Source organism: Scyliorhinus canicula, chromosome 7, assembly GCF_902713615.1.
Source record: "Scyliorhinus canicula chromosome 7, sScyCan1.1, whole genome shotgun sequence".
NCBI lineage: Eukaryota > Metazoa > Chordata > Chondrichthyes > Carcharhiniformes > Scyliorhinidae > Scyliorhinus > Scyliorhinus canicula.
This window is the reverse complement of record NC_052152.1, coordinates 42,946,622-42,972,233: the sequence shown is the minus strand read 5'-3', so window position 1 is coordinate 42,972,233 and position 25,612 is coordinate 42,946,622. Positions and strand designations below refer to the sequence as shown.

Below are 25,612 nucleotides of genomic sequence, written 5' to 3'. Positions count from 1 at the left end.
ATTGTTTATTGTGTTGTTATAATACAAAAAATACCTCAATAAAATGTGTATTTAAAAAAAAAATATATATTTTCTTTGCTGCAGGCATTTTGTTGCACATGACCACCTCCCCTATCATTCCCCCAACTTGCTGCTTTGCCCTCTCAGCGTATACTCTGGATGAACGTGCTGAACAGTACAAGATTCCCACTGTAACTCACTGCAGGTCAGGTGGCTCACAACATAAGGAGGGAGGTCAGCTTACAACACGTAGATGGAGGAAGAATCTGAACACATTATAGGATGAAGACAGCTCAGGAGTTATGGAATGGCAAGGCTGGAAGCAAATTTGATTACGGTTGTCTACTTTTTAAAACAATTTGCCATTAATTTTTCCCTTGGACACATAGACAGAGGCATCCTGGTGCTCCCTGCTATCTGTTGCTCGATAACCTATTTGATGCCATTCTAACCCTTGTTCCTTTCCTGTTACTCCAGGTTCTTCCCGTCACTTGGACCCACAAGGGAAGACTGAAAGGGAAGCAGCCTGCTAGAAGGAGCACCATCACTGGCTCCATCCCTCACAATCAACAATACAGAAATCAGCATCCCAATTGGCTTAGATAGTGAGTTGGAAGGGGAGGTGCAAGGTGATTCATAGAGCCAAGTGAGCAGTGCAGTGACCAGAGGAAAGGGTGGGTCCCAGGGTAGGCCCTGGACCTTACTTTGTGGTGGAGTACAGAAATGACAATTTTGGGGCTCACCCTAAGGAAGCAAACCTTTTGCCATTCAGCAACAATTATTGGAGGCATTGGACAGCCTGCCTAGGAGCTGTTGCTGCATGTCTGAGAATATGGAGGGGTACGGTTCAAACATTAGTACTCGGCAGTGCTTCATGGTAAACTAGCCAGGTCTCTGCACAAGGGACTACAGCTTTTCATTGGAGACTCCAAATATCTGCATTTTAACAAATAAAGAAGCATGACCGCCTTTATTCCAATTTAAATATTTTTCAGCCTGTCTCTTTTGGGTATCGCTCCTAGCTGCGAGTAAACTGTTCCCAGATCTTGCCTATGTCTCTTGAATTGTAGGTGTGAATCCATGTAGTACTATAGCACAGGGGAGCAGTACCACATTGTGTCGCTGCAGTACTCTGCTTTATCACAACTATAAAAGTATATCGACATTTTGTCAAGTGTTCTAGCTGACAAGCCTCCTCATTCCCGTTTTTGAAATATTTTTTCACTTGAACTTGTTTTTTTCCTGTTATTATGCAGGGGAAGGCGTGGCATAGAATTATAAAATCCCTACAGTGCAGAAGGAGGCCATTTGGCCCATCTAGTCTGCACCGACCCTCTAAAAGAGTAATCCACCCAAACCCACTCCCCCACCCCCAATAACCCTTTAAGCTAACCTGCACACCTTTGGATATTAAGGGGCAATTTAGCTTAGCTAATCCACCTAACCGTCACATCTTAAGACTGTGGGGGAAACCGGAGCACCCGGAACCCACGCAGACACGGGGAGAAAGTGCAAACACCACAGTCACTGCAGTCACCCGAGGCATAGTGGTATTGTCACTGGACTAATATTCCAGAGACCCAAGGGCAAGATCTGGAGACCCAGGTTCAAATCCCACCATGGCTGATAGTGAAATTTGAATTCACTAATGTTGTTTAGGGAAGGAAATCTGCTATCCTTACCTGGTCTAGCCCACATGTGACTTCAGATTTACAGCAATGTGCTTGATTCTCAAATGCCCTCTGAAATGGAGGGCAGTTAGGGATGGGCAATAAATGCTGGCCCAGCCAACGATGCTCACATCCTGTGAATGATAAAGCTTTTCGCATTTAGTTTTTCTATCTTGCAAGAGAGATTTATAGTGCAGTCCATCAATTTAAGAACAACTCTGACTTGTGCACAGAGGGTACCAGAGGGACGCAAATCTCAGGTGCTCAAAATGCTCCAAACCACAGTGTTTCAACTGATCCCCAGACAGGCGCCGGAATGTGGCGACTAGCGGCTTTTCACAGTATCTTCATTGAAGCCTACTTGTGACAATAAGCGATTTTCATTTCATGTAACTCTACTGTTTGTTGTGCTTATATAATTACTTCTTAATACTGACATAGGCAACATTATAACATGCACATTAAAATGATTGCTGAACAAGTAATGTAAAATATAATATACCTTTAAAATATTTCCTATCTGTCTGGTAACAAGTAATTAATATTATTATAGTATATTCCATTAAACCGTTAGAAAACTCATCATATATCTCCAGGATTCCAAATCCCATATTATTTTTTACAGATTAATTTGTCAATGTTGTTGGCGGGGTCTGACTGTTTGCAGGCTGGTTGTCACATCTGCTTGCTTAATAGAGACTGCATGGGAGGCCTGATGGTGCAGTGGTAGCAGCCCTACCTCTGGGCCAGAAGCTCTGGGTTCAAGTCTCAGTTCAGGACTTGATGGCCACAGAAGGTGTATTCATAATATGGCCAAACAGGTTGATTATCAGCCTGTAAATCCTTCCACTGCTCCGGATGGCAACCAGTAAGTGTGGGAGCGTTTCCTGGTCAGCCAGACTGCAGAGACCACTTCAGAAGCATGGACCAATCCAGTGGTAGTGCATGGTCACCATTACCCTAATGGAGCATGATACTTGAAGGAGGAAGAATAGAGGCTGCACGTCAAAAAGAAAACAACATGAAGCTCTTTGTGGTAGTTCTGAGATGTGCTAAACAAAATGCAAGGGAACAATTTTACACTGCCTGGACTGGCACGTACCCAACCCAGAAGTGCAATTTCACACATGAAGACATTAGGTGGCGCACATCCCAACGTCATTGTGCACTCGAGCAGATATTTTGGTCGGTGGATGCAAGCAAAAATCGGTTGTGCACCCCTTGACAATTGGGGAGCTCATTGGGAGGATTAAAACTGTAATCGACCTGAATATTATGATGCCGGCGTGATGTTTAAGTTGGCGCACAGGCAACACTGGTAGATGGCCAATCAGATTTTGCAGTTTTCTCATCCAAGGGTGGGTATAAGGGCTGGAGCAAAGGCAGTCTGAGGAGTAGGGAGTTTTGGGGACTTTGTTAAGGGTTTGGAGCATTTTCGAGCTTGTAGTCTGGAGCTTTCAGCATATTTCTGTCCTCTGGCATCTGAGATTTGTGGCCCTCTGGCACCCTCTGTGCATGGATCAGCTCCAGTTGCAACTCTGCAGACGTGTATAGTGTCCTCAGCACGGAGCACCTCCTCTGAGGAGAAAGACGGGCCAAAGAGAGAGGAGACCAGGTGTTCGCAGGCATCACCTCAGAGCAGAGCTGATGGCACAGTGTGCTCAAGGCCTGCTGGGAGGGCAAGGAGGACGGCCCCACAGTAGACGCTTCTACCCAGCTGCCAGGGTGTACAGGCAGCAATCAAACTACCTCAACATGTCAGAGATCCGTGGCGCAGCAGGCTCCAGCTTTCAAGAGAAACCATGATGACCAACTGCCACATGAGTGGGTCAGAGGTAGCATCCAACTGTGTGGGCGGACACCCAATGTCTGTGGCTCTCAAGGTCACTGTAGCCCTTGGATTTTGTGCCTCAGGGATTTCCAGAGGGCGGTGGGTGATCTTTGAGGAATCTGCCAGTCAGTTGCACACGGCTGTGTTAAGCTGGTGACTGACGCACTGTTCAGGAGGGTGAGAACATTGATCCATTTCCTGATGGACCAAGCCAGCCAGGCTGATCGGGCCAGAGGGTTTGTTGCCATTGCAGAGTTCCCCACATTCAGGGTGCCATTGATTACACCCATTTGGCCACCAAGGTACCAACCAGCCTTTGTCAATAGAAAGGGGTTTCACTCCATGAATCTTCAGTTATTTTATGAACACAGGACCCAGATTCTACAAATCTGTGCAGTACCTCGCAGTTCCCACGCTGCCTACAGATTGAGACACACTCAAGTGGCCAGCCTGTTCGCTCCTAAGGCTCGCCTTGACTGATGGTTGTTGGCTGACGAGGGGTATCTCTTGAAAGGTGGTTGGTGATGCCATTCAGGCACCTGTGAACAGAGGCATAGGAGAGATACAATCGCTGCCCTGTCTCCATAGGGGTGGTGGTGGAGAGGACTGCTGAAAATGAGGTTCCGATGCACAGACCATTCCAGGGGTGCCCTGCAATATCTGCCAAAGCGATCGTCGCTCATCATCCTTGTCTTTGTGCATAATTGTGCTCTTTGGTGGTGTGATTGGGGGGGGGGGGGGGGGGGGGGGGGGCACTGGAGGTAGGTGCATCTGCCTCACAGGAGAAATACAATGAAGACTCGGATGCAGAGCCAGGTTAGGCAGATGGCAAGGATGAAAGGAAGAACCTGCAGAGAGGCAGGGACACCAGGGAGGCCTTGATTCAATGTTCCTTCAGCTCTGCTGCCAAAGTTTGCATTCTTTCAGAGTCCATTAGCATCACCTCCCTCCCGAATATCTCATGCATAATCATACCTTGAGCCCTATGTCACACCACTGCCTTAGTAAAGTTTGCTGCACCAACTTTAAATAAAGTTTGCTGCTCCAACCGTCTTTCACCAGATATTGATGAGGCATGCACCCACATAATACACAGGACACCCGGGGCTTATGAGCAAGTGGCCATTTTTCTTTATAACATTCATGTGCAACAAACAAAAACATCCAATTGGAACTGATTTAAACACTTGATGCCATGGTTGCTATATCTTAGTCCTCCCACCACTGATAGCAGCATTAGAGGCAGGTTGCGAACTATCAGCCCCCGATAGCCTTGGCGGTCATCCTCTGGCCAGTGGGGCCTGAGCAGGCTCCACCTGCAAGGGTGCGCTGAGCAACATCGTTGGGAACTCCTCAGTGACCACTTTCTCGGAGGATAGTGTGGTGACTGGCACAGAGGTGGAGGAGCTGCTGCCTTTGTCCGGGGCACTGTGAGGGGAGGCCCCAAAGATGACAGCCAGCTCATGGACCTCCCTGCTCACCACTGAAGGATGGGCATCTAGTTGAGAGACTGAGTGTGGCATCCTTCTCCCACACTGGCAGTGAGGCAATTGCCTTGTGAGGGCTTGCTGGTCCGAACGCAATCTCAGGAACCCCTCATTTGTCCCAGGAGCTTCCTATCCATGAGCGTCACCATTCTCAAAGGATGAGGCTGTCTGCTTGGAGCTTAGGGTCACTGCAACACTCGTGTTCTGCAAGAATTCCTCCATAACCGAGACCATGGCATGCAGACCCTTGGGGATCTCTGCCAGATCTCCCCGCGCATCCCACTGGACATCGAGCAATTTGCCGCCTAATTGACGACTCCAGAGGCCCATCGTCTTCCTTGGACTCAGCATGGTCTTGGGTCTCTGACTACTGGCTCCCTGGACACACCCTGCCGCCACCATTTTCTGAAGTCAGTGTGATGTGCCTTCACCACTGTGCAGCAACTGAGCTGACGCACTATTGCCCACTGACATGCCAGTATCTGCATTGGTACTTGGTCATGAGAGAGGATGTGCTGAAGGTGCATCTGCCATAAAAGCCTGCTGTGGTGTCAATGGAGGGTGCCAGCCTCCTGGTTAGCTCTGATGGATGGCTCATCTGAGGGAGGAAAACAATCGGTCTGAACCATTAGCCATATAACACAGTCAGTGTCCTTGAAATGCAGTCTGGTGTGAGTGATATATCAATGGCATCACAGTGGCTCAGTGATCGCACTCGAGTCCCAAGGCTCCCTGTTCATGGCTAGTGAGGATTGCCAGGTTGGGCAAATCAGTTGTTATGGCTGTGTTTCTCCTATCAGTAAGTGCAGAGCTCCACCGAGTACTCAACCCTCCACCTCCATCACCATACCATGCTGTCCCACACCTCCCTCCCACACGACATGTGGACATTCCCAATACCTTTGATGGACCCAGATCGTCTCTCCAGCCTTAACCCTTGAGTGCAACTACGGATGTGCACCCTTCCTCAATCCCCCTACACTGCTCAATGCCCACTCCAAACTCACCTTTGCTGAGCGTTAGAGATCATTGAATCTTTTCCGGCACTGTATCCACGTGTGATGGACCAGATCGTACTCACTGACCTCAGCTGCCACCTCTGCCCAGGCCTCCTTGGTGAGGTGGGGTGGCTGCCTTCTTCCATCCCTCAGCGTGAGGATGTCCCTCCTGGTTGTCACTGCCTCCACAAGGCTAACAGGGGGCTTGTTGCCCACTGAAAGTGCCCTCCCGCCTGCAGGATCTTCCTGCTGCTTCAGCTGCCATTGCGCAGACCTCCCTCTATATCCTCCATTGCCTTCAGTCATCTCTGATGGCCACCTTTAAACTTCTCGGCAGGTAACCATTGAATTTGGTGCTCGCCGCACACCTGCCTGCCCCGTTGACCCTATTCGGACGCGTTTAACGCTGGCTGCCACTTAAATGGTCTGCCAGCATAATATTGCGATAGATAATTGATCTGGGTGAGGGGGGTGGAGAACTAAGACACACAGCCCCTTTCGGTCCCACCTGCCGTGTACACGCGTGTTAAATTCAGACCCAAGTCATTTTCTTTCAGGTACTAGGTTGGTGGCTGCCATGGTCATGTTTTACTGAGTATATAAAATAGTAACTAAGATCAAAACATAAGAACATAAGAAATAGGAGCAGGAGTAGGCCATCTGGCCCCTCGAGCCTGCTCCGCCATTCAATGAGATCATGGCTGATCTTTTGTGGACTCAGCTCCACTTTCCGGCCCGAACACCATAACCCTAAAACTGCGAGAAAATGAATTCTCTCCCTCTTGTTAACAATGAATACTAAAACTTCCTCCTCTCTCCAACATCTGATATAAAAAGAAGAGGATTTACAGACAAAAAACAATTATCAAATGACATAAAATCATCAAATTACAGTGAAGTCAGTTTTGTAAATGGTTTTTCAGTTGCTTGAATATGTTTGCCACGTACCACATTGTTTTTTAACAGTAACTTAAAACCCACTACGCAGCCCAGTAACTTAAACCCACTACACAGTCCAGTAGTAAGTTTGGCAATAGTCCATCAATTTATCAATTGTTTCAAGTTAAGCAGGTCATTAAGTAAAAGCTATTAGCAATCTGATTAAACCAGCTATGTTGATACTAAAGTCATTATAGTGCTCGGCAGTTTCAGTTATGAACAGTCTTCAGTCCAAGTAATCGGTAACATTTTTGTCAAGTCTAAGTGGCGAAAATTCCATATTGCAGCTGTGTTTACTTTATGAATCCATCGTGTTTTACACTGAGAACAAACAAGCTAATTGTGTGATTAAAAACAGAATAGCATGGATTGTACTGAGATAACAAATATTTACTATGTGCAATCTTAACTGATGTTTTATTGTTTGCTGTTGTGTCACAATTTTGATCGTATAATATATAATTATTAGGAGCAGGGTATAGATTATACTCAAAATTCCTGACTTGCTGATTTAATCTTTTCCTTAAAGCTAGATATGTGTATAAATCTTGTATAGTATAAAAAAAATAAATGTGCACTAGTGATTTTCAGTAAGTTGCTATTGGTGAAGAGAATATAAACAGCATTTGCTGTACATGCATCTTTAGAAAATTAATAGATAGTTTCTTCATCTCTCCTTCACTCTGCCATGTCTTAGACGCCCCTGAGAGCTGATAATTGTTTCACGCTCTATCAGCATATGACTTGATGCAGTTTAGAGCGAATCAATATCCTCTACAGCCCTGAGTATCAAATTATAATCATGAAAGACTTCAAGAGGTAGTAACTTCCAGGATACAAGACAGTTTTAATCCAATAATGGTTCAATCTGCCACGATTGTAATATGAATGTCAGTGGAAGGACGTAACAGTACTGGGGCTGCTATCAATGTCCACCCATAACTCCAGTGAAAGACTGGCAGAATCTCTTCTGGGATTTAAATGCCACTTTCTCCACTTATTGGGAGAGTTATTTATAAGCAACAGAAAATAGTCCCATGCCGAGCTAATTGCCTTGTGTTCAGAGGGTGCAATTACAAAACTCTCAAGCCCCAATCAAGGCTCATGATTTTAAAAAGTTCTGCTGGAATTTCCTGAGAAGTTCTTCACATTGGCCGGCATTACTTTGGAAGAAGATTGTCAGAAACCTCATTTGCTCGTCTATCAGTAGTTTCCATTAATGTTCTACTGGAGTTTAGTGGCCGATTGGGAGAACCCATCGAGGAAATTCCTGGTTATCATTTCCCACCGGAATTGGGTATTTGGGTCAGTTTGGCACTTTTAAAAGGTACTAGTTCAATATTTGTTAAGAAACAGAATGAAAAATTAAAGAGATGTTTAATAAGGGCGCTGAATGTTTTGTTTCATGGGAAATTGTGGAAGAAATTGAATGTTCCCTAAAGCATGCGATCAACTTATATGGGCGATGAATCATAGTCTTTTACACTCTGGAGTCTAGATTTCCATTGTTTTTAATGTTTATTTTTAAATAAACAAACATACCATTTTAAATATTGTATAGTATTTCAGAACACTACTTCATATTCTGGCCTGTGCAAGTTTTGGTACACGTTGCCTTTCAGCTTGTTGATTTCTGCATGAAAATTGTAACATTCAGAGAGCCAATGTGAGTGGGACTGGGAGCCAGGTTTGGTTGATTTGTGTTGAGCAAATTGAAATAGATCCTGGAAAAACTTAACCTGATAGTGGATAGGAGCGCATGGCTGAACAGCTTCCAAGGGTAGCGGACCTCTGAAAGGTTCATGTGAGTGAACAAACCAGCATTTGTAAATTGCCAATAATATAGTCCCTGGTGAAAAAGTTAGTGATTTCACAAGGTTTAAAAAATGCTTGGAAACATGCCGCATTACCCAGTCTGTGAAAAAATGCAGAAATCTATCAATACGCTGTACAATCTATTGATAAATTCTAAGACTGAAGTTGCAAGGCAGTGTAGTTTCTTTGATGTTTAACAGTTATAAAATGTACAATAACAAATTAATTCAACCTTGTTGATCAAAATCATGGTATTACTTGGACCATTGTAAGACCTGTATTTTAGACTTGGTAGAGGTTTTCAAGATCATGAGGGATGGGACAGAGTAGATGGGAGAAATTATTCCCACTTGTGAAAGGATCGAGAATGAAAGGGCAAAGATTTAAAATAATTGGCAAAGGAAGCAATACAACATGAGGAAAATCTTTTTCACACGGCAAGTGGTTAAAGTCCAGAATGCACTTGCTGAGAGTAAGGCAGAGGGGAATTGAAGTGTCATTGAAAAGGAACAATATGCAAGGTTATGGGAAAAGGTGGTGGAATGGTACCCGGTAAATTGCTCATTCGACGAGGCAGTGCAGACACGATGGGCTGGATGGCCTCCTCCTGCTCCAACAGTTTTATGATTTGCTTCTGTCACTTTGTTATGGAGAGCGTGTTAAACCTTTTGCCACTTTAAACGATATCTGAAAATAGGAGCACATTAGAAATGATAGTGGCCTCGCTTTGGGGGAGGATGGAGGCAGCTTCGTGCAGGGGGACCAGTTTGGCAGCCCTGGTTACGGCGCCCCTGCCACTCCCGCCGGCACGATACTTCACCAGCCCCATAGTGGTGGCGACGTTGCGGATCTGGGGCCAATGGAGAAGGCATGTGGGGGGAATGGGATGCGACAGTTTGCGACAATCACTGGTTTGTCCTGGGGAATATGGACGGTGGGTTCCGAACATGGCAGAGGGCTAGGATTGAGAGGATGGGGGATTTGTTTTTGGAAGGGAGCTTCCAAAAGAAGTTAGAGGAGAAATATGGGCTGGCGAGAGGGAATGAGTTCAGATACCTGCAGGTGCGGGACTTTCTACGCAGACAGATTCCGTCCTTCCCACGCCTGCCACTCAGGGGGATCCAGGACAGGGTAGTGTCCAGTGGAGGAGGGGAGGGTCTCGGATAAATGGGTAGAGGCGTTGAGCAAGGTAAACGCGACCGCAACATGCGCCAGGCTCAGCCTGATTCAATTTAAGGTCATTCACCAGGCCCACATGACAGTGGCCCGGATGAGTACATTTTTCGGATTGGAGGACAGGTGCACCAGATGTTAACATATTTTGGGCATGTCCAAAACTCAGGGGGTACTGGCAGGGGTTCACGGATGTTATGTCCAGGGTTCTGAAAACAGGGGTGGTGAAGAGTCCAGAGGTGGCTATCTTTGGGGTTTCGGAGGACCCGGGAGTCCAGGGGGAGAAAGAGGCTGACGTTTTGGCCTTTGCTTCCCTGGTAGCCCAGCGACAAATTCTGTTGGCATGGAGGGACTCAAAACCTCCGAAGTCGGAGGCCGGAAATCAGATATGGCGAGCTTTCTCGGTATGGAGAAGATTAAGTTCGCTTTGAGAGGGTCACTGTATGGGTTCGCCCAAAGGTGGCAACCATTTATCGACTTCTTCACGGAAAATTAGTTCATCAGCCAGGGGGTGGGGGGCGCGGTGGGAGTGGGGGGTTAGGGTAAGGTCGGTTCAGGGGGTAGTTCGGCTGGTCCTTGTGGGAGGGGAGCTGGGTTTCTTGCACTATAATTGTTTTTTGCACACTGTTTTATATTATTGCTGTTTATTGTGCCAAAATGTCTTAAAATTAATTGTTGTGTAAGATTGCCTTCTCTCATTTTGCAGCGATTTCTTTTGATCTATATGCAAAACCAGGCAACAATCGGACATTGACATTAACACGCCCAAAGAGATCCTATTACCAATGGCGACTGCGAGTTCCAGCAGGCCATATTGTACACTTAGTAATCCTGACCCTACATGGGGCAATTCCAGGAAACTGTGCAATCCATAAACTATCAGCCTATGACTTCCTACTCCCTGTACAGAACAAAATAATAACACGGTAAGACAGCAGACATTTGATGAGCTTTTGCTACAGTGTAGTTACAGTATGTTCATACCATGATGATGCCTAATTTACCTTCCAATATTAAACACCCAGTTCATTAGAGGGATAACATTTGTATTCAATATTCATTTTTTGACTGCTAGTGTTTCATCAGAATGAAGTACAGTGGAGCAACAATCATTTTGGTTTAGCCTTGGAGCTAAACTGGGACCAGTCACTGTGGAAAGCTTTATATTGGCTCATAAAGCAACAATATCTAGTCCAAAACTCTCTTTCCTGGGTTTAGTCTTTGAATCATTATTCTGTATTGGCACCAGGAATTCTAAACAAAGCATTAAATACAAACGCTGGAAATTTCTTCAGGGGTTGATTAACCAGTCACTGTACAGGATGGCCAATGAAAACACCAGTTAGTTGTGCAAACAGGGTCTCCGCTGAGCTTCTGTTAGTGTTACAGCAGCGGAGCTGGATGACTCCTCTGACAATTCTCAAGGAAACTTGTTTTTCCACTACATGCTTATACCACGTGGAGTTGTATATGGAGCTGACTACTATCTGGTCACCTGCTTGTAGAAATGTATGTATAAATTTGTTAAACTGAACCGTTAAAATTTTCAGTTAATTCTTAAAATTCCGTATGGTACGTAAATATGTAGATGCGTTAAGGAAACATGGTGAAGACTATTCACTGTATTCAGACATCGTTGACAATATTTAGCACAGTACGAACAGACATTAAAAAATGCTGTGCTGTATGTAAAGTTGTCAAAACAGTGTTATTGTTAAATAATCATGGCAAATTTGGTTGAGATTAGGTTTTCGGCTTTTATGTTTAAGAAGTTTGGAAGTGAAGCAATTCTTCAATTCGATTTTTTAATACGACATACATAAAAGCCGAAACTTGCCGAATAAAATGAGTCTATAATTAGGAAAATGCTTCTGTTGTATAACCAAAACTGCTGACTTTTTTTTCAGTTGGTGTGGCTCACCTGTGACTTGGAATCCTCCTGTTATCAGATTGACTTCATCTGGCAACGTGATGTTGGTGACTTTTTCATCAAATGTACCAAGAGGTGGTTCAGTATTTAAAGCATATTTTGAGGCTATTCGAAAAAGAGGTAGTTTTCAGAAAATTGTTATTCCGAAAGTATTTTGAACTGTATAATTAACATTGGATCTTTTATTGAAACTTAAAACCTTAAATTGGACAATTCTTTTTTTAATTAAGGGGCAATTTAGCATGGCCAATTCACCTAGCCTGCACATAATAATAATCTTTATTGTCACAAGTAGGCTTACATTAACACTGCAATGAAGTTATTGTGAAAAGCCCCTCATTTTTGGGTTGTGGGGGTGAGACCCACGCGAACACGGGGAGAATGCGCAAACCCCACATGGACAGTGACCCGGGTCCTAAGCGCTGTGAGACAGCAGTGCTAACAACTGTGCCACCGTGCTGCCCTTTTCTCTCTTTCATAGATATAAGGAATTTGTAATTACCTTTACTAGCTGCCAGCAAATGTAGTTGAGTAATTAATTGATTTAAAATTCAATTATTGTATTTGAAAAATGATCTAACATTAACGTAAAGTATGCCAAAAAAGTTATTACCCTCTCATCTGTCCTAATGTTTTCTATCGCCTCTTTTTAAACTCTAGTCTCTATCTCTATCCCCTTCCTGATGCTAATGTACTTTCTGAAGTGTTTTCCAAAGCATAATCTACAATATTTATCCATGGGATGTGGACATCACTGGCGTGGTCTGCATTTATTGCCCATCCCTAATTGCCCTTCAACTGAGTGGGTTGTTAGGCTATTTCAGAGGGCATTGCTGTGGATCTGGAGTCACATGTTGGCCAGACCAGGTAAGGATGGCAGATTGCCTTCCCTAAAGGACATTAAAGGGCAGCACGGTAGCATTGTGGATGGCACAATCGCTTCACAGCTCCAGGGTCCCAGGTTCGATTCTGGCTTGGGTCACTGTCTGTGCGGAGTCTGCACATCCTCCCTGTGTGTGCATGGGTGTCCTCCGGGTGCTTCGGTTTCCTCCCACAGTCCAAAGATGTGCAGGTTAGGTGGATTGGCCATGATAAATTGCCCTTAGTGTCCAAAATTGCCCTTAGTGTTGGGTGGGGTTACTGAGTTATGGGGATAGGGTGGAGGTGTTGACCTTGGGTAGGGGGTAGGGTGCTCTCACCAAGAGCCAGTGCAGACTTGATGGGCTGAATGGCCTCCTTCTGCACTGTAAATTCTATGTAATGAACCAGATGTTTTTTTATGACAATTGACACTGGTTTCATGGTCATCTTTAGACTTTCAATTCTAGATTTTTATTGATTTCAAATTGCACTGCCTGCTGTGGTGGGATTTAAGCCTGGGTCCCCAGAGCTCGACCCTGGATCTCTGGATTACTAGTTCAGTGACAATGCTCCTACACCACCACCTCCCCTCAATAGGTATATAATTGGAACTGATTTTTAAAATAGCATGCTTTTGCACAATTGCACTCAATTCCTCATTAAAAACACTCATTATATATCAGTAATGGTTTTGAAATTTGGTCCCTTTCGAAAACATTTGGGGAAAAAATACTATTGAAAAGAAAGCTGAAGAAAATTACTCCACAGGTGTATGCGATTGGATAGTATTGAATTAATCTTTAGAAAATAGTACAATGCACATGCATAACCAAATTCAGCTCATCAACTCACAATACTGGATAAAAATGTAAAGGGTCGCTTTTGGGAATGGGTGGTCTTTGTTAAATCTTTGAAGAAGTTCAAAGGCACAAAAGACAATTCAGGTGATCAATGCAATCATGTTCTTGTGAATTATATATTTGAGTATTATTACTTTGCTTAAACTCTCATTTTGCACATTAGAAATTACAATTAGTGAGAAAAAAAAGGCTGAAAAAAAATCATATTGCATTTTAAGCCGTTTATGGGAGCTCAGTGGGTAGAATACAATCACCAGGGTGATGTTTCCTACTATGAAAAGCAACTATAATGTGTCACATATGATACCTTTTACATTGAAAAGTCCAGGACAATACGGGCTGGTTAGATGGGTTACCATGGGCGGCACGGTAGCACAATGGGTAGCACTGTTGCTTCACAGCTCGAGGGTCCCAGGCTCGATTCCTGGCTTGGGTCACTGTCTGTGTGGAGTCTGCGTGTTCTCCCTGTGTCTGCCTGGGCTTCTTCGGGTGCTCCGCTTTCCTCCCAACTAGTCGCGAAAGACCTGCTGTTAGGTAATTTGGACATTCTGAGTTCAGGCACCAGTATGTGGCGATTAGGGGCTTTTCACAGTAACTTCATTGCAGTGTTAATGTAAGCCTGCGTGTGACACTAATAAAGATTATTATTATTAGATGGGCAGACGAGTGGCAAATGGAATTTAACCAAGAAAAGTGTGAGGTAATGCATTTTGGGAGGACAAGAAGGCAAGGGAATATAAAATAAGTGGTCAGACCATAGGACATTCAAAGGGACTTAATGTACATGTCCACAGATCTCTGAAGACAGCAGAACAGTTAGATAAGGTAGTTAAGAAGGAGTATGGGATTCTTGCCTTTATTAACTGAGGCATTGGATATAAGAGCAAGGATGTTATGTTGGAGCTGTATGAAGCGCTGGTTAGGCCTCAGCTGAAGTACAGTATGCAGTTCTGGTCAACTCACTGTAGGAAGGAAGTGATTGCACGGGAGAGGTGCAGAGGAGATTCACCAGAATGTTGCCTAGGTAGAGTTTTTCAGCTATCAAGAGAGAGTGGATAGGCTGGGGTTGTTTTCCTTGGAGCAGAGAAGGCTGAGGGGGAAGCTGATTGTGGTGTACAAAATTTTATGAGGGACATAGATACGGTGGATAGCAAGGTACCTTTTCCCTTTAGTGGAGGGGTCAATAACCAGGGGAGCTTAGATTTAAGATAATGGGCAGGAGGTTTGGAGAAAACGTGAGGAAAAACATTTTCACCAGGGGGTGGTTGGAATCTGGGACTCAATGCCTGAATGGTAGAGGCAGGGACCATAACAAAATTAAGAAGTATTCAGATGAGCACTTCAAATGTCACAGCATACAAAGCTACGGGTCAAATGCCACAGCATACAAGGTTACGGGTCAAATGCCACAGTATACAAGGTTACGGGTCAAATGCCACAGTATACAAGGTTACGGGTCAAATGCCACAGTATACAAGGTTACGGGCCAATGCTGGAAAATGGGACGAGAATGGTTAAGTGCTTGATGGTCGTTGTGGACATGATGTGCTGAAGGGCCTCTTTCCGTGCTGTAAAACTCTATGACTCAATGACTCCTATCACACCGTAGCCTGCGGTAGTAAGACATACTGGTGGCACGTATCATGGGCGCTATTCTCTGCAAATGCGGCGAATCGTAAAGGCTGCCGTGAAACTGGCCGTGTTTCACGGCAGCCTCCGCGCCCCCTCCCGGGACCCGATTCTCCCCCCCGGGCGGGGCTAGCAGCGGGGCCCCGTGAAGCATGGCATCGCGGCCTTAGCGACCGTCGCTAAGTCCGCGTGCCAAGCGTCACGCCGGCTGACGTGCACGATGACGTCAGCCGCGCATGTGCGGGTTGGACGGCTCCAACCCGCGCATGCGCGGGGCCGTCATCTCCCTCGGCTGCCCCGCGGACTGATCCTGCGGGGTGGCGGAGGGAGAAAGAGTGCGTCCATTAGGGACGCACTGCCCGCGATCGGTGCCCACCGATCGCGGGCCCATGCCCCCCTTGGCACGGCCGTGGTACAGCCGTGCCAATCGGGGCCCTGGATGCCCAGAATGGGCATGTTGCGGCCGTTTTTACGACGGCAGCAAGCAGGTGTGTTTGCTGCCGTAAAAACGGCCGTAAAGGCCTGGGAACTCGGCCCATCGGCCTGGGGAGAATCGCTGTTCGCCGTAAAAAACGGGGAGCAGCGATTCGTGTCGTGGGGCGGCCGTGGGGGGGGGGGAGAATAGCGGGAGGGCGTGAAAAATGTCGGGGACGCCCTCCCGTTATTCTCCGACCCGTCGTGGGCAGCGGAGAATCGCGCCCCATACGTTTTCAATAAAATCCTCCACAGCATAATCTATGATTTGGAAATGCTGAAGTTACAAAATTCTAGCAATATTGTTCTTTTAATCAAATTCACATATGTTGTTTCTTATCGCTTATGCAATATGATTTAATTGTCTCGAGGTTAACTGAGGCAATTCTGAAAAACAAAATGTAGTTTCTACTGAGGGATATCAGTAAACGAAAATAAAAAAGCCAAACCAGATGATTTTGTATTTCCCTCCATTGTTCTAATGATATTTCCCATTTTTGACTTCAGGAAATCCATAATTAAAATGCACTTAACCTGGAAGCACATTACTATTTTTCATATTGGGACTCTCGAATAAGTGATTAAGGAGCTTAATGTAGAGGAAAAGATTTGGTATAAGCAGCCATGTCCTCTGATTTTAGCCTCCTATGGTATCCAAGTATGAAGTATGTAATTTTTAGCTTCAAATACTTACTTTGAGATAAAAATTAATTTGATTCTTTCCCTCACAAGATTGTGGTGGTAACCGAATATCCTGGAATGGCTCCTTGAGCTCTCCTTATTACCCTCGTTACTATCCTCCCAAAGTTGACTGCACATGGACCATCACTGTGAGTAGCAATAAGGTTTTATTAATTTAAATTCTCCCCTCGGAACTTGAATAGGAAAAAGCCTAACTAATCCATTGTTTTACAAGGGAAACAAATCTAACCAATAATATCTTCAAGACAAGAGTACACAGAACTTGAGTTCAAGTTATTCTTTTGTTCAAGTTATTCCTTTGTTGATAACTTACTGACTCAGGAAAATGTCCCTTATTCTGAAATATTTTTGTTACTTACAAGCTAAGGAAAGGACTTGCACTTATATTGCCATATTTTGTGATTTACAAATGTCCCAAAGCACTTTTCAGTCAATGAAATAGTTTTGATGTTTAGCCACTGTTATGAATTCTATCACCTTGAAATTTGGTTATTTGGAAAGCCTGGTCTAGACATCGTTCGTATTCTGCTTGAAACAGTGACTGATATATAGCTGGAAATTGAAATGTATTTCCTCAGTCACACTTTATGCACAGTTGGTAATCATGTGAAGTTAAGCATATCAATTATTGGTTGAATATAATAGCTGTTATGTCATTCCTTAACAGACACCTGCTGCAGGATATATTATTGCTCTTTCTGTTATTGTTTTGGAAATCCAAGCGGGATCCCAAGGCTCAAGGAATTGTGACAAGGACTGGTTGGAGATCGAGGGGATCAGGTGAGACAAGCAGAATGTAGAGCTTACTGTACTGCATCTATACTGAAAAGAGATGGTCTGGTCAAATTGGGATCCCTAAAAGGATAGCGGGATTCAATAGGGTAGATACAGAGACACTGGCTGGAATTTTCCAGCCGTTGGGATTCTCTTTTCCTTCTGGCAGTGCAGCCCCGTCTGTGGGTTTCCAAGCGGCGCGTGGGGAGGCTTCAGTGGGAAATCCCATTGACAAGTGGTGTGAAGAGAGAATCCCACCGCCAGTGAACGATGTGCTGTCGAGAAACACACGGCTGGGGGACCGGAGAATCTTGCCCATATTTCCTCTGGTGGAGGCATTAAGATTAAGTGGGTGCAATTGCAAAATAGGGCAATCAAGAGTGAAATTAGGAAACACTTTTTCCACACAAAAGGTGGTGTCAATCTGGCACTCCCTCCTCCAATAGACTTTGAGGGTTAGGTCAATTGACAAAAGGAAGGGGATGAACAGTTGGGTCCTTTGGAAATTTAAGGAATTATGGGCAGCATATTACGGGGGGTGATGAATGGCTCACCACCTCCCACCACTGGAAGCAAAGTTGGCATGAGCCAACTCATTTGATGCTGGATCGCCCCGCATCTAAAATACACCTCGGGTGGGCAAAGTGTGGGCAGTGTGGGGCTTCAACCCCTCATTGGGGGAAAGGTTCCACCCTCCAGCAGTCCTGGCAGTGCCAAGAGCGCATTAGTGGGCACTGCCGGGATTGCAAGAAGGTCCATGAATCCTGGAGGAAGGCAGGTACTTAAGCAAGCAGGTTTTGGGCAGTTTACAGAGGAGGGCTGGGGTGGGCAGAGGGATGCTGCCTTTTATAGAGCAGACGGGAAGGATGAAAGGTGTGGGGCACTACCTTAGTGGGACTGCCGCCAAATGTGCAAATGGCATCCACCCCACCCACCTGAAGATAGTACCCCATTCTTTCTTGCCCCTTGGGCTAGTGCGTTGTCAATTCCAGCCCCACTTGACGCGGAGTTGCAACCCAGATGAAATTAGATTTAATTTCATGGAGCAGGAGATAAAAGATACGATTGGGAGGATGCAGTCGGGAAAGGTGGCAGGGCCGGATGGGTTTCCAGTGGAATATTATAAAAAAATCAAAGATATGCTGGTACCGCTGATGGAGGGGATGTTTGAGGAGGCGATAGGGAAGGGGGTGTTATCACAAACTTTGGGGCAGGCATCGATTTCTCTGTTACTTAAAAAAAGATAAAGATCCGACGGAGTGTACAGTGTACAATAAAATCTAGACAATAAAATCTGTACAGGCTCATCCGGACGCAAAGATATTGGCTAAGGTGCTGGCAGGTAGGTGCGAGGAATGCCTCGCGAAGGTGATAGGTGAAGATTAGATGGGGTTTGTGAGAGGGACGCGGCTCTTTTCGAACATTAGGAGGGTATTGAACGTGGTTATGGCACCAGCACAGGGGAAGGAAACAGAGATGGTTGTGACATTGGACGCTGAGAAGGCGTTTGACCGGGTAGAATGGGAGTATTTGATGGCAGTTCTGGAACGGTTTGGGATTGGACCAAGATTTGTGGACTGGGTAAAGCTACTATATAAGGAGCCAAGGGTGAGGGGCCACACAGATAATCTCAGCTTGGAATACTTTCCTCTCCACTGTGGGACTAGGCAGGGATGTCCTATGTCCCCCCTGTTGTTTGCAGTCATGGTTGATCCATTGGCCATCGCGTTAAGAAATTTGGGGGAGGATTAGTGCGGGGAGGGGGGGGGGATGGAACAGAGCATAGGGTGTCCTTATATGACGATCAGGGCCGGCTCAAGGCACCGGCAACTCGGGCTGTTGCCCGGGGCGCCATGTGCTAGGGGGCGCCAGACTCGGGTCCCGCGCATGCGCAGTTGGGCCGGCGCCAACCAGCGCATGCGCGGTGGCCGCACTCCCCCAGGGTGGCCGCACTCCCCCCCCCCCCCCCCCGGTCCGTCCCCTCGGTCCGCCCCCCGCTCGGTCCGCTCGCCCGCTCGGTCCGCTCCCCCCCCCCTCGGGTCCGCCCGCCCCGTCCCCCCTCGGGTCCGCCCCCCCCGCCCCCCCCCCTCGGGTCCGCCCCCCCCGCCCCCCCCCCCCCCCGCCCCGCCCCGGGTCCGCCCCGCCCTGGGTCCGCCCCCCCCGGGTCCGCCCCCCCCGGGTACGCCCCCCCTCGGCCCCGCCCCCCCCTCTCGCCCCCCCCCTCTCGGCCCCCCCCCCCCTCTCGGCCCCGCCCCCCTCTCGCCCCCCCCCCTCTCGGCCCCGCCCCCCCTTGGCCCCTCGGCCCCGCCCCCTCTCGGCCCCGCCCCCCTCTCGGCCCCGCCCCCGTCCCCGCCCCCCTCTCGGCCCCCCCCCCCAAGGGCGCCGAAGTTCAGCTTGCCCGGGGCGCCAGCAACCCGAGGGCCGGCGCTGATGACGATGACTTGTTATATGTGTCGGAACCAAGTGTGTCGATAGGGGGAATATTGAAGCTGTTTGGGTCCTTCTCTGGGTACAAATAAAATCTAAACAAGAGTGAATATTTTGTGGTATCTTGGCGGGGGGGGGGGGGGGGGGTGCTGCCAGTCCGTAGGGCAGAAACTCGCTTTAGATACCTGGGGGGGTGCAGGTTTCTCGGGGGCTCCGCAGGTACAGCATTTCTAGTTTGGTGCGGAGGGTGAAAGCTGATCTGGCAAGGTGGGATGGTCTCCCTCTGTCACTGGCAGGTAAAATTAATGTGGCGCCACGATTCCTGTTTATTTTCCTATGCCTGCCGATTTTCCTGCCAAAGGCATTTTTTAAAGAGATTGAAGGGATGATTACCTCGTTCATATGGGGAGGGAAGGTGGCCAGAATTAGAAAGGTGCTACGACAGAGAGGAAGGCAAGCAGGGGCTGGTTTAGCTCACTCAGCTAAATCGCTGGCTTACCAAGCAGGCCAGCAGCACGGTTCGATTCCCGTACCAGCCTCCCCGGACAGGCGCCGGAATGTGGCGACTAGGGGCTTTTCACAGTAACTTCATTGAAGCCTACTCGTGACAATAAGCGGTTTTCAGTTTTCAGGGGATTTGGGTCTTCCAAATCTGATGTATTATTACTGGGCATCGAATGTGGAGTAGATATGGAGCTGGGTCAGAGGGATTGATCACAATGGGTCAGAATGGAGGAGAGATTGAGTAGGGGGTCGGGACTGAAGGCGCTATCAACAACGCCGCTCCCATCGCTTCTCGGCCTTTTGGCTAAGGTCGAGCGTAGATTGAGCCTTTTGGCTCAGATCTGGTATGTCTTCTTTATGGGGACCATGAATTGGATTCAATTTGAATTGGTTTTTGGAGCAGGCAAGGAGCTGGATTAGGGGTTTGCCTCTGTCCACACTCTGAGCCCTGGCTTTGTAACTAAGATAAAGTAATAAAAAAAAACAACGCCGCTCCCGACAGCCCAGGGCAGATATTCAGGGAGTCCAATAGTAATAGCTTTGTTGAGAATTTGGAGGCAGTTTCACCAGCACTTTGGGTTGGAGGCAGGGTCAAGGGAAATAATGATTTGGTGGAGGCATAGATTTGAGCCAGGGAAGTGGGCTGGAAATTTTCGACGATGGGAGGAGGAAGGAATTAGGACACTAAAAGATTTGTTTCTTGGTGGTCGGTTTGCAGGGTTGAAGGAGCTGGGAACGAAGTATGGAGCAGGAGGAAATATTTAGATTCATGCACGTTCGAGACTTTGCCAGAAAGGAGATACAGGGCTTCCCAGTAGAGTCGGCTTCCACAGTTTGGAAGAGGTGCTGATGTTAGAGAGCCTGGAGAAGGGGGTAGTATCGGCGGTTTACGGGGCTATTTTGGAAGAGGAGAAGGCACCACTGGAAGGGATCAAGGCAAAGTGGGAGGAAGAGTTGGGAGAGGGTATGGAGGAAGGGTTGTGGTGTGAGGTGCTCCGGAGGGTGAACGCCTCCACCTCGTGTGCGAGGTTGGGGCTGATGCAGCTGAAGGTGGTATATAGATCACACTCTTTGAGGGGGTAGAACATGTGTGTGAACGTTGCGGGGGTTGGGGCATTGCAAACGATGTTCATATGTTTTGGTCCTGTCCAAAGCTGGAGGATTACTGGAAGGAGGTTTTTAGGGTAATCTCTAAAGTGGTGCATGTGAAACTGGACACGGGTCCTCGGGAGGCCTTATTTGGGGTGTCGGACCAGCCGGGGTTGGAAACGGGTGCGGAGGCAGATGTTGTAGTCTTCGCCTCGTTGATCGCCCAAAGACAGATCCGATTAGGGTGGAGATCAACCTCTCCACCCTGTGCCCTGGCATGGTGGGGGGACCTGCTAGAGTTATTGACTCTTGAGAAGGTCAAATCTGAACTGAGGTGATGAATGGAGGGGTTCTACAATTCATGGGCGTTATTCATTATGCACTTTCGAGAATTGGATTACATCGAACATTAGGGGTGTGGGGGGTTGGGGGGGAGGGGGACTATGTGTTAATGGTGACTCTGGGTGATTCCTGATTCCTTTTTGTCATTTGTTTATCTTAACATGCGGACTAATGTTTGGGGGTTTGGTGGGAGGATGGAATAGTTGTTATTGATGTGGGGATTGACATTGCATTTGTTACTGATTGTTGTTTATTGTTGGGTGTAAAATTGGGAGTAAATGTGAAAAAGGAGGAGAATAAAAATATTTTTAAAAATAAATTAGATTTAATTTAAAATACCCGAGATCCTTGGTTGAGCCCAATGTCGCCAGGTTTGTACTGTTACAACACAAGTAACCTTTTATTATGTATAGTATTATAATTAAACTAACAAAATGTAAATGACTGTACCACCCTCTTCCCCCCCACTTCCTAACTCGCCCCATTCTCTATATAATTATATACGCACACATACCATTAGAGGGGAAAGGGTGGTGGAAAGGGAAATAAAATATTAATAAAATAAAAGAATAATACCTTTGATGCACTGTGATGACTTCCAGTCAATGTCTTTCTAAAGTTCAGGTTTTCATTTCAGTGGTACTTCCTTCTAGGCTTGAGATTATTTTCTCTGGCAAGGTTGCTTACCTTCTCTCCTGACCCATCTTCATTTTAGGTTTGCAGCAAAGGATGTGCCAGGTGCTCACTGCTTTCAGAACTATATATAGTTCTTTCACTTCAGCAAGCAGGAGAGAGAGCGCATTTCTTTCACTTCCAAGGTCTAAACACTTCTGCTATGTTCTCTGAGAACTTAGTGAGAACCCACTGGTTGCCAGTTAACCAATCAATCCGACTCCCTTCAAACCTGGGGTGGGATTCTCCGACCCCCTGGGGCTGGCGTCAATCCCACCCCCGCCGTGTCCCGAATTCTCTGCCCCCCGAGATTCGGCAGGGGCGGGAATTGCGCCGCGCTGGTCGGTGGGCCCCCCGCGGCGATTCTCCGGCCCGCGATGGGCTGAAGTCCCGCCGCTGACAGGCCTCTCCCGCCGGAGTGGATTAAACCACCTACCTGACCGGTGGGATTGGCGACGCGGGTGGGCTCCGGGGTCCTGGGGCGAGGCGGGGGGTGATCTGACCTCAGGGGGTGTCCCCACGGTGGCCTGGCCCGCGATCGGGTCCCACCGATTGGCGGGTGGGCCAGTGCCATGGGGGCACTCTTTTTCTTCCGCCTTCACCAAGATCTTCACCATGACGGAGGCGGAAGAGACCCCCTCCCCTGCACATGCGCCGGTATGATGTCAGCAGCCGCTGACGCTCAAGCACTTGCGCGGACTTACGCCGGCGGGCGAAGTCCTTTCAGCCCCGGCTGGTGTGGCGCCAAAGGTCGTTTCCGCCAGTCGGCGGAGTGGGAACCACTCCGGTGCGGGCCTAGCCCCTCAATGTGAGGGCTTGGCCCCTAAAGGTATGGAGAATTCCACACCTTTGGGGCAGTCCGATGACTGAGTGGTTCACGCCACTCCGACACGCCAGGACCTCCCGCCCCGCCGGGTAGGGGAGAATCCCGGCCTGGTTGCTAAGAACCATTCCATGCTGAGGAGTCTACTCTCCAGAAACAAAACCTGGGAACAATGTCCCGACAAACAGGCTGTTTCAACTTTGAGTCTTCTGCTTAAAGGCGCATCCCGATTATGCGTCCACGAACCAAAATAGTAAAATAACATTAAAGAAATGGGTGTAAAGGAAAAAGACAGGAAAGACTCTTACATTTTAAAACATTTTTTAAAAAATGACATGCCCACTCCCTTCTGACTACCCATTCCAACTGTGTTGTGGTGTTGGCAGCTTATTATCAGGGTCAATTGGCTTGTGAACAAGTAGAATTGACCCTTGATTATTTATTTTAATCTGGTGGGTGGGCTGCTGATTTCAGCAACCTGTAATAAGGGGGTGATCTCGTGGGTGGATGGGAAAGTGATGGGGCTGGTGCCACCATAATTTATGTGCCCCTCCTGCTGAAAGCCTGTCCAGTAAGGGCATGTAAAATCCAGCCTTAGGATTTGCTGAGGTGGGCCTTGGGATGAGTGAAATGAAGGACACCGCAGGTTTCTGCTGAGCATGGCAGAGAGAGGTGACCCTTTTTATAGAGCTGGAAATTGGTTTGTTATACGTCTGCCAGAAGTGCAGCCCAAAACTAAAGAGAAATATCTTGATTGCATTAGATAGTTAACCTTTTATTCCGTTTTGTGTATCAGTTGCCTGTTTAGTAATGGTTGGTCTATGTTGATTTATATTTGTTGCAGTAAAAGCCTTAAAAAATGAAATTTTGTCCTTCATTCTTTTCTGGTCGACCACTGAGAATTTTGGATATATATTTTTTATAGTTATTGGTTTCTCCAGGGATCGTCATATGAAGAAGAGATATTTGATGGTTAAAGTACAAAGCAACACGGTAGCACAGTGGTTAGCATTGTGGCTTCACATTACCAGGGTCCTAGGTTCGATTCCCCGCTGGGTCACTGTCAGTGCGGAGTCTGCATGTTCTCCCCGTGTCTGCGTGGGTTTCCTCCGGGTGCGCCGGTTTCCTCCCACTGTCCAAAGACGTGCAGGTTAGGTGGATTGGACATGCTAAATTGCTCTTAGTGTCCTCTTAGTTGTTGGTTTACGGGGGTGGGGTGGAAGTGAGGGCTTAAGTGGGTTGGTCCAGACTTGATGGGCTGAATGGCCTCCTGAACTGTATGTTCTATGTTCTAACACAAGCAGTTGACTAGATATCACGGTCTTGAAGAAATCCATGAGCCACTTGCAGAGTTGTTAGAGGTGAGGGTGTAAGGGGCAGCAGAGAGGATTTTAAGGAGATGATTGGTTGAACCCTGGAGTTATACTTGCCCTCAAAATCATTCTACATTAGAGGGCAGTTTTGGCAAAAGAGAATGAGGTCCAGTGGTGTTTGATGTGGTTGAGCCAGCTCTGACAGTGAATGATTGAACTAGTTGTGTTGTGCCAGGCATGCCCACTTTGCATCCCCAGATTTGAATGAGTGAATAGCAATGAGAAATGGGAAAGATTTTGGGGGGTAAGGCTATTTACCATAATGATATGGGACAGATTAAGAAACTAAACAGATGGTAATGGATTGTGGCTCAGTGGTACTTTTCTCACCTCAAAGTCAGAAGGTTTTGGGTTCAAGTCCCACACGAGAGACAAATAAATAAGATGAGTGAAGGAGTGTTGCGCTGTTGGAAGTGCTGCTTTTAGGTTGCGGTGTTAAATCAAGGCCCCATCTACTCTCTTGGTTGGGCATAAAGATCCCATGGCACTATTCAAAGACAAGCAGGAAAGTTGTTCTTGGTGTCTTGGCCAATATTTATGCCTGAACAAAATTAACAAAGATAGATTATCTGGTTATTATTAGTGTGTGGTTTGTGGGTCCTTTTGTGCAAATTATTGCATTTCTTACATTGATGATTGAAAAGTACATAATTGGTTACACAGCACTTTGGTAAATTCTAAGGTCTCGAAAGGTGCAATATAAACAGAATTCTTTCTTTACCCTTGGACGTGTTAGAGGAGAGATGTCTTTTGTGGCTTTTTCACAGTGAGCAGTCAGCAGTGCCATCTCCTGGAGGCTCCAGCAGCAAGCGCTGGCAAACCAGAGAAGCAGTATTAATTAAAGAGTGTCAGACGAATCTCTTAACAGCTCAAAGAAATTACCCCCATACCTCAGCATCATTTGATGGAAAACATTTAAATTTGCCTTCAAATTTTATTATATGAACTGGTTGAGAGTTGATTCATAATTATACACAAGCTAAACCAGCCAGGGTGACAGGCATTATTCCAACTAAATGGAATGTTCAGATAAACTACTCGCTTCATATGACTGTACTCTTCCACACCATCTGTGATAGGGTTCTGTCATCATTTGAAACACTTGTGTTCATCACTGGTGACATCTAGGACATTGTAATTGTAGCATTTCCCTTTCTCGAATTATCTATTTCTAGTTACACAATTGTATCTAATATTGCTTTTGCCTACATTTTCCATTGAAAAAATATTGATTGTTTT

General features: G+C 46.7%; 1 protein-coding gene across 3 annotated transcripts in view; it reads left to right on the top strand.

Moving 5' to 3' along the window:
- LOC119968901 (suppressor of tumorigenicity 14 protein homolog) overlaps positions 1 to 25,612 on the top strand; it is a 105,904-nt gene that overhangs the window by 30,103 nt on the left and 50,189 nt on the right. For all 3 annotated transcript variants that reach the window (XM_038801873.1, XM_038801874.1, XM_038801872.1), the window contains 4 exons: positions 10,620 to 10,839; positions 11,821 to 11,963; positions 16,400 to 16,497; positions 17,037 to 17,149. In XM_038801873.1, coding sequence (XP_038657801.1) covers positions 10,620 to 10,839; positions 11,821 to 11,963; positions 16,400 to 16,497; positions 17,037 to 17,149 — 574 coding nt within the window. The remainder of the gene's footprint in view (positions 1 to 10,619; positions 10,840 to 11,820; positions 11,964 to 16,399; positions 16,498 to 17,036; positions 17,150 to 25,612) is intronic.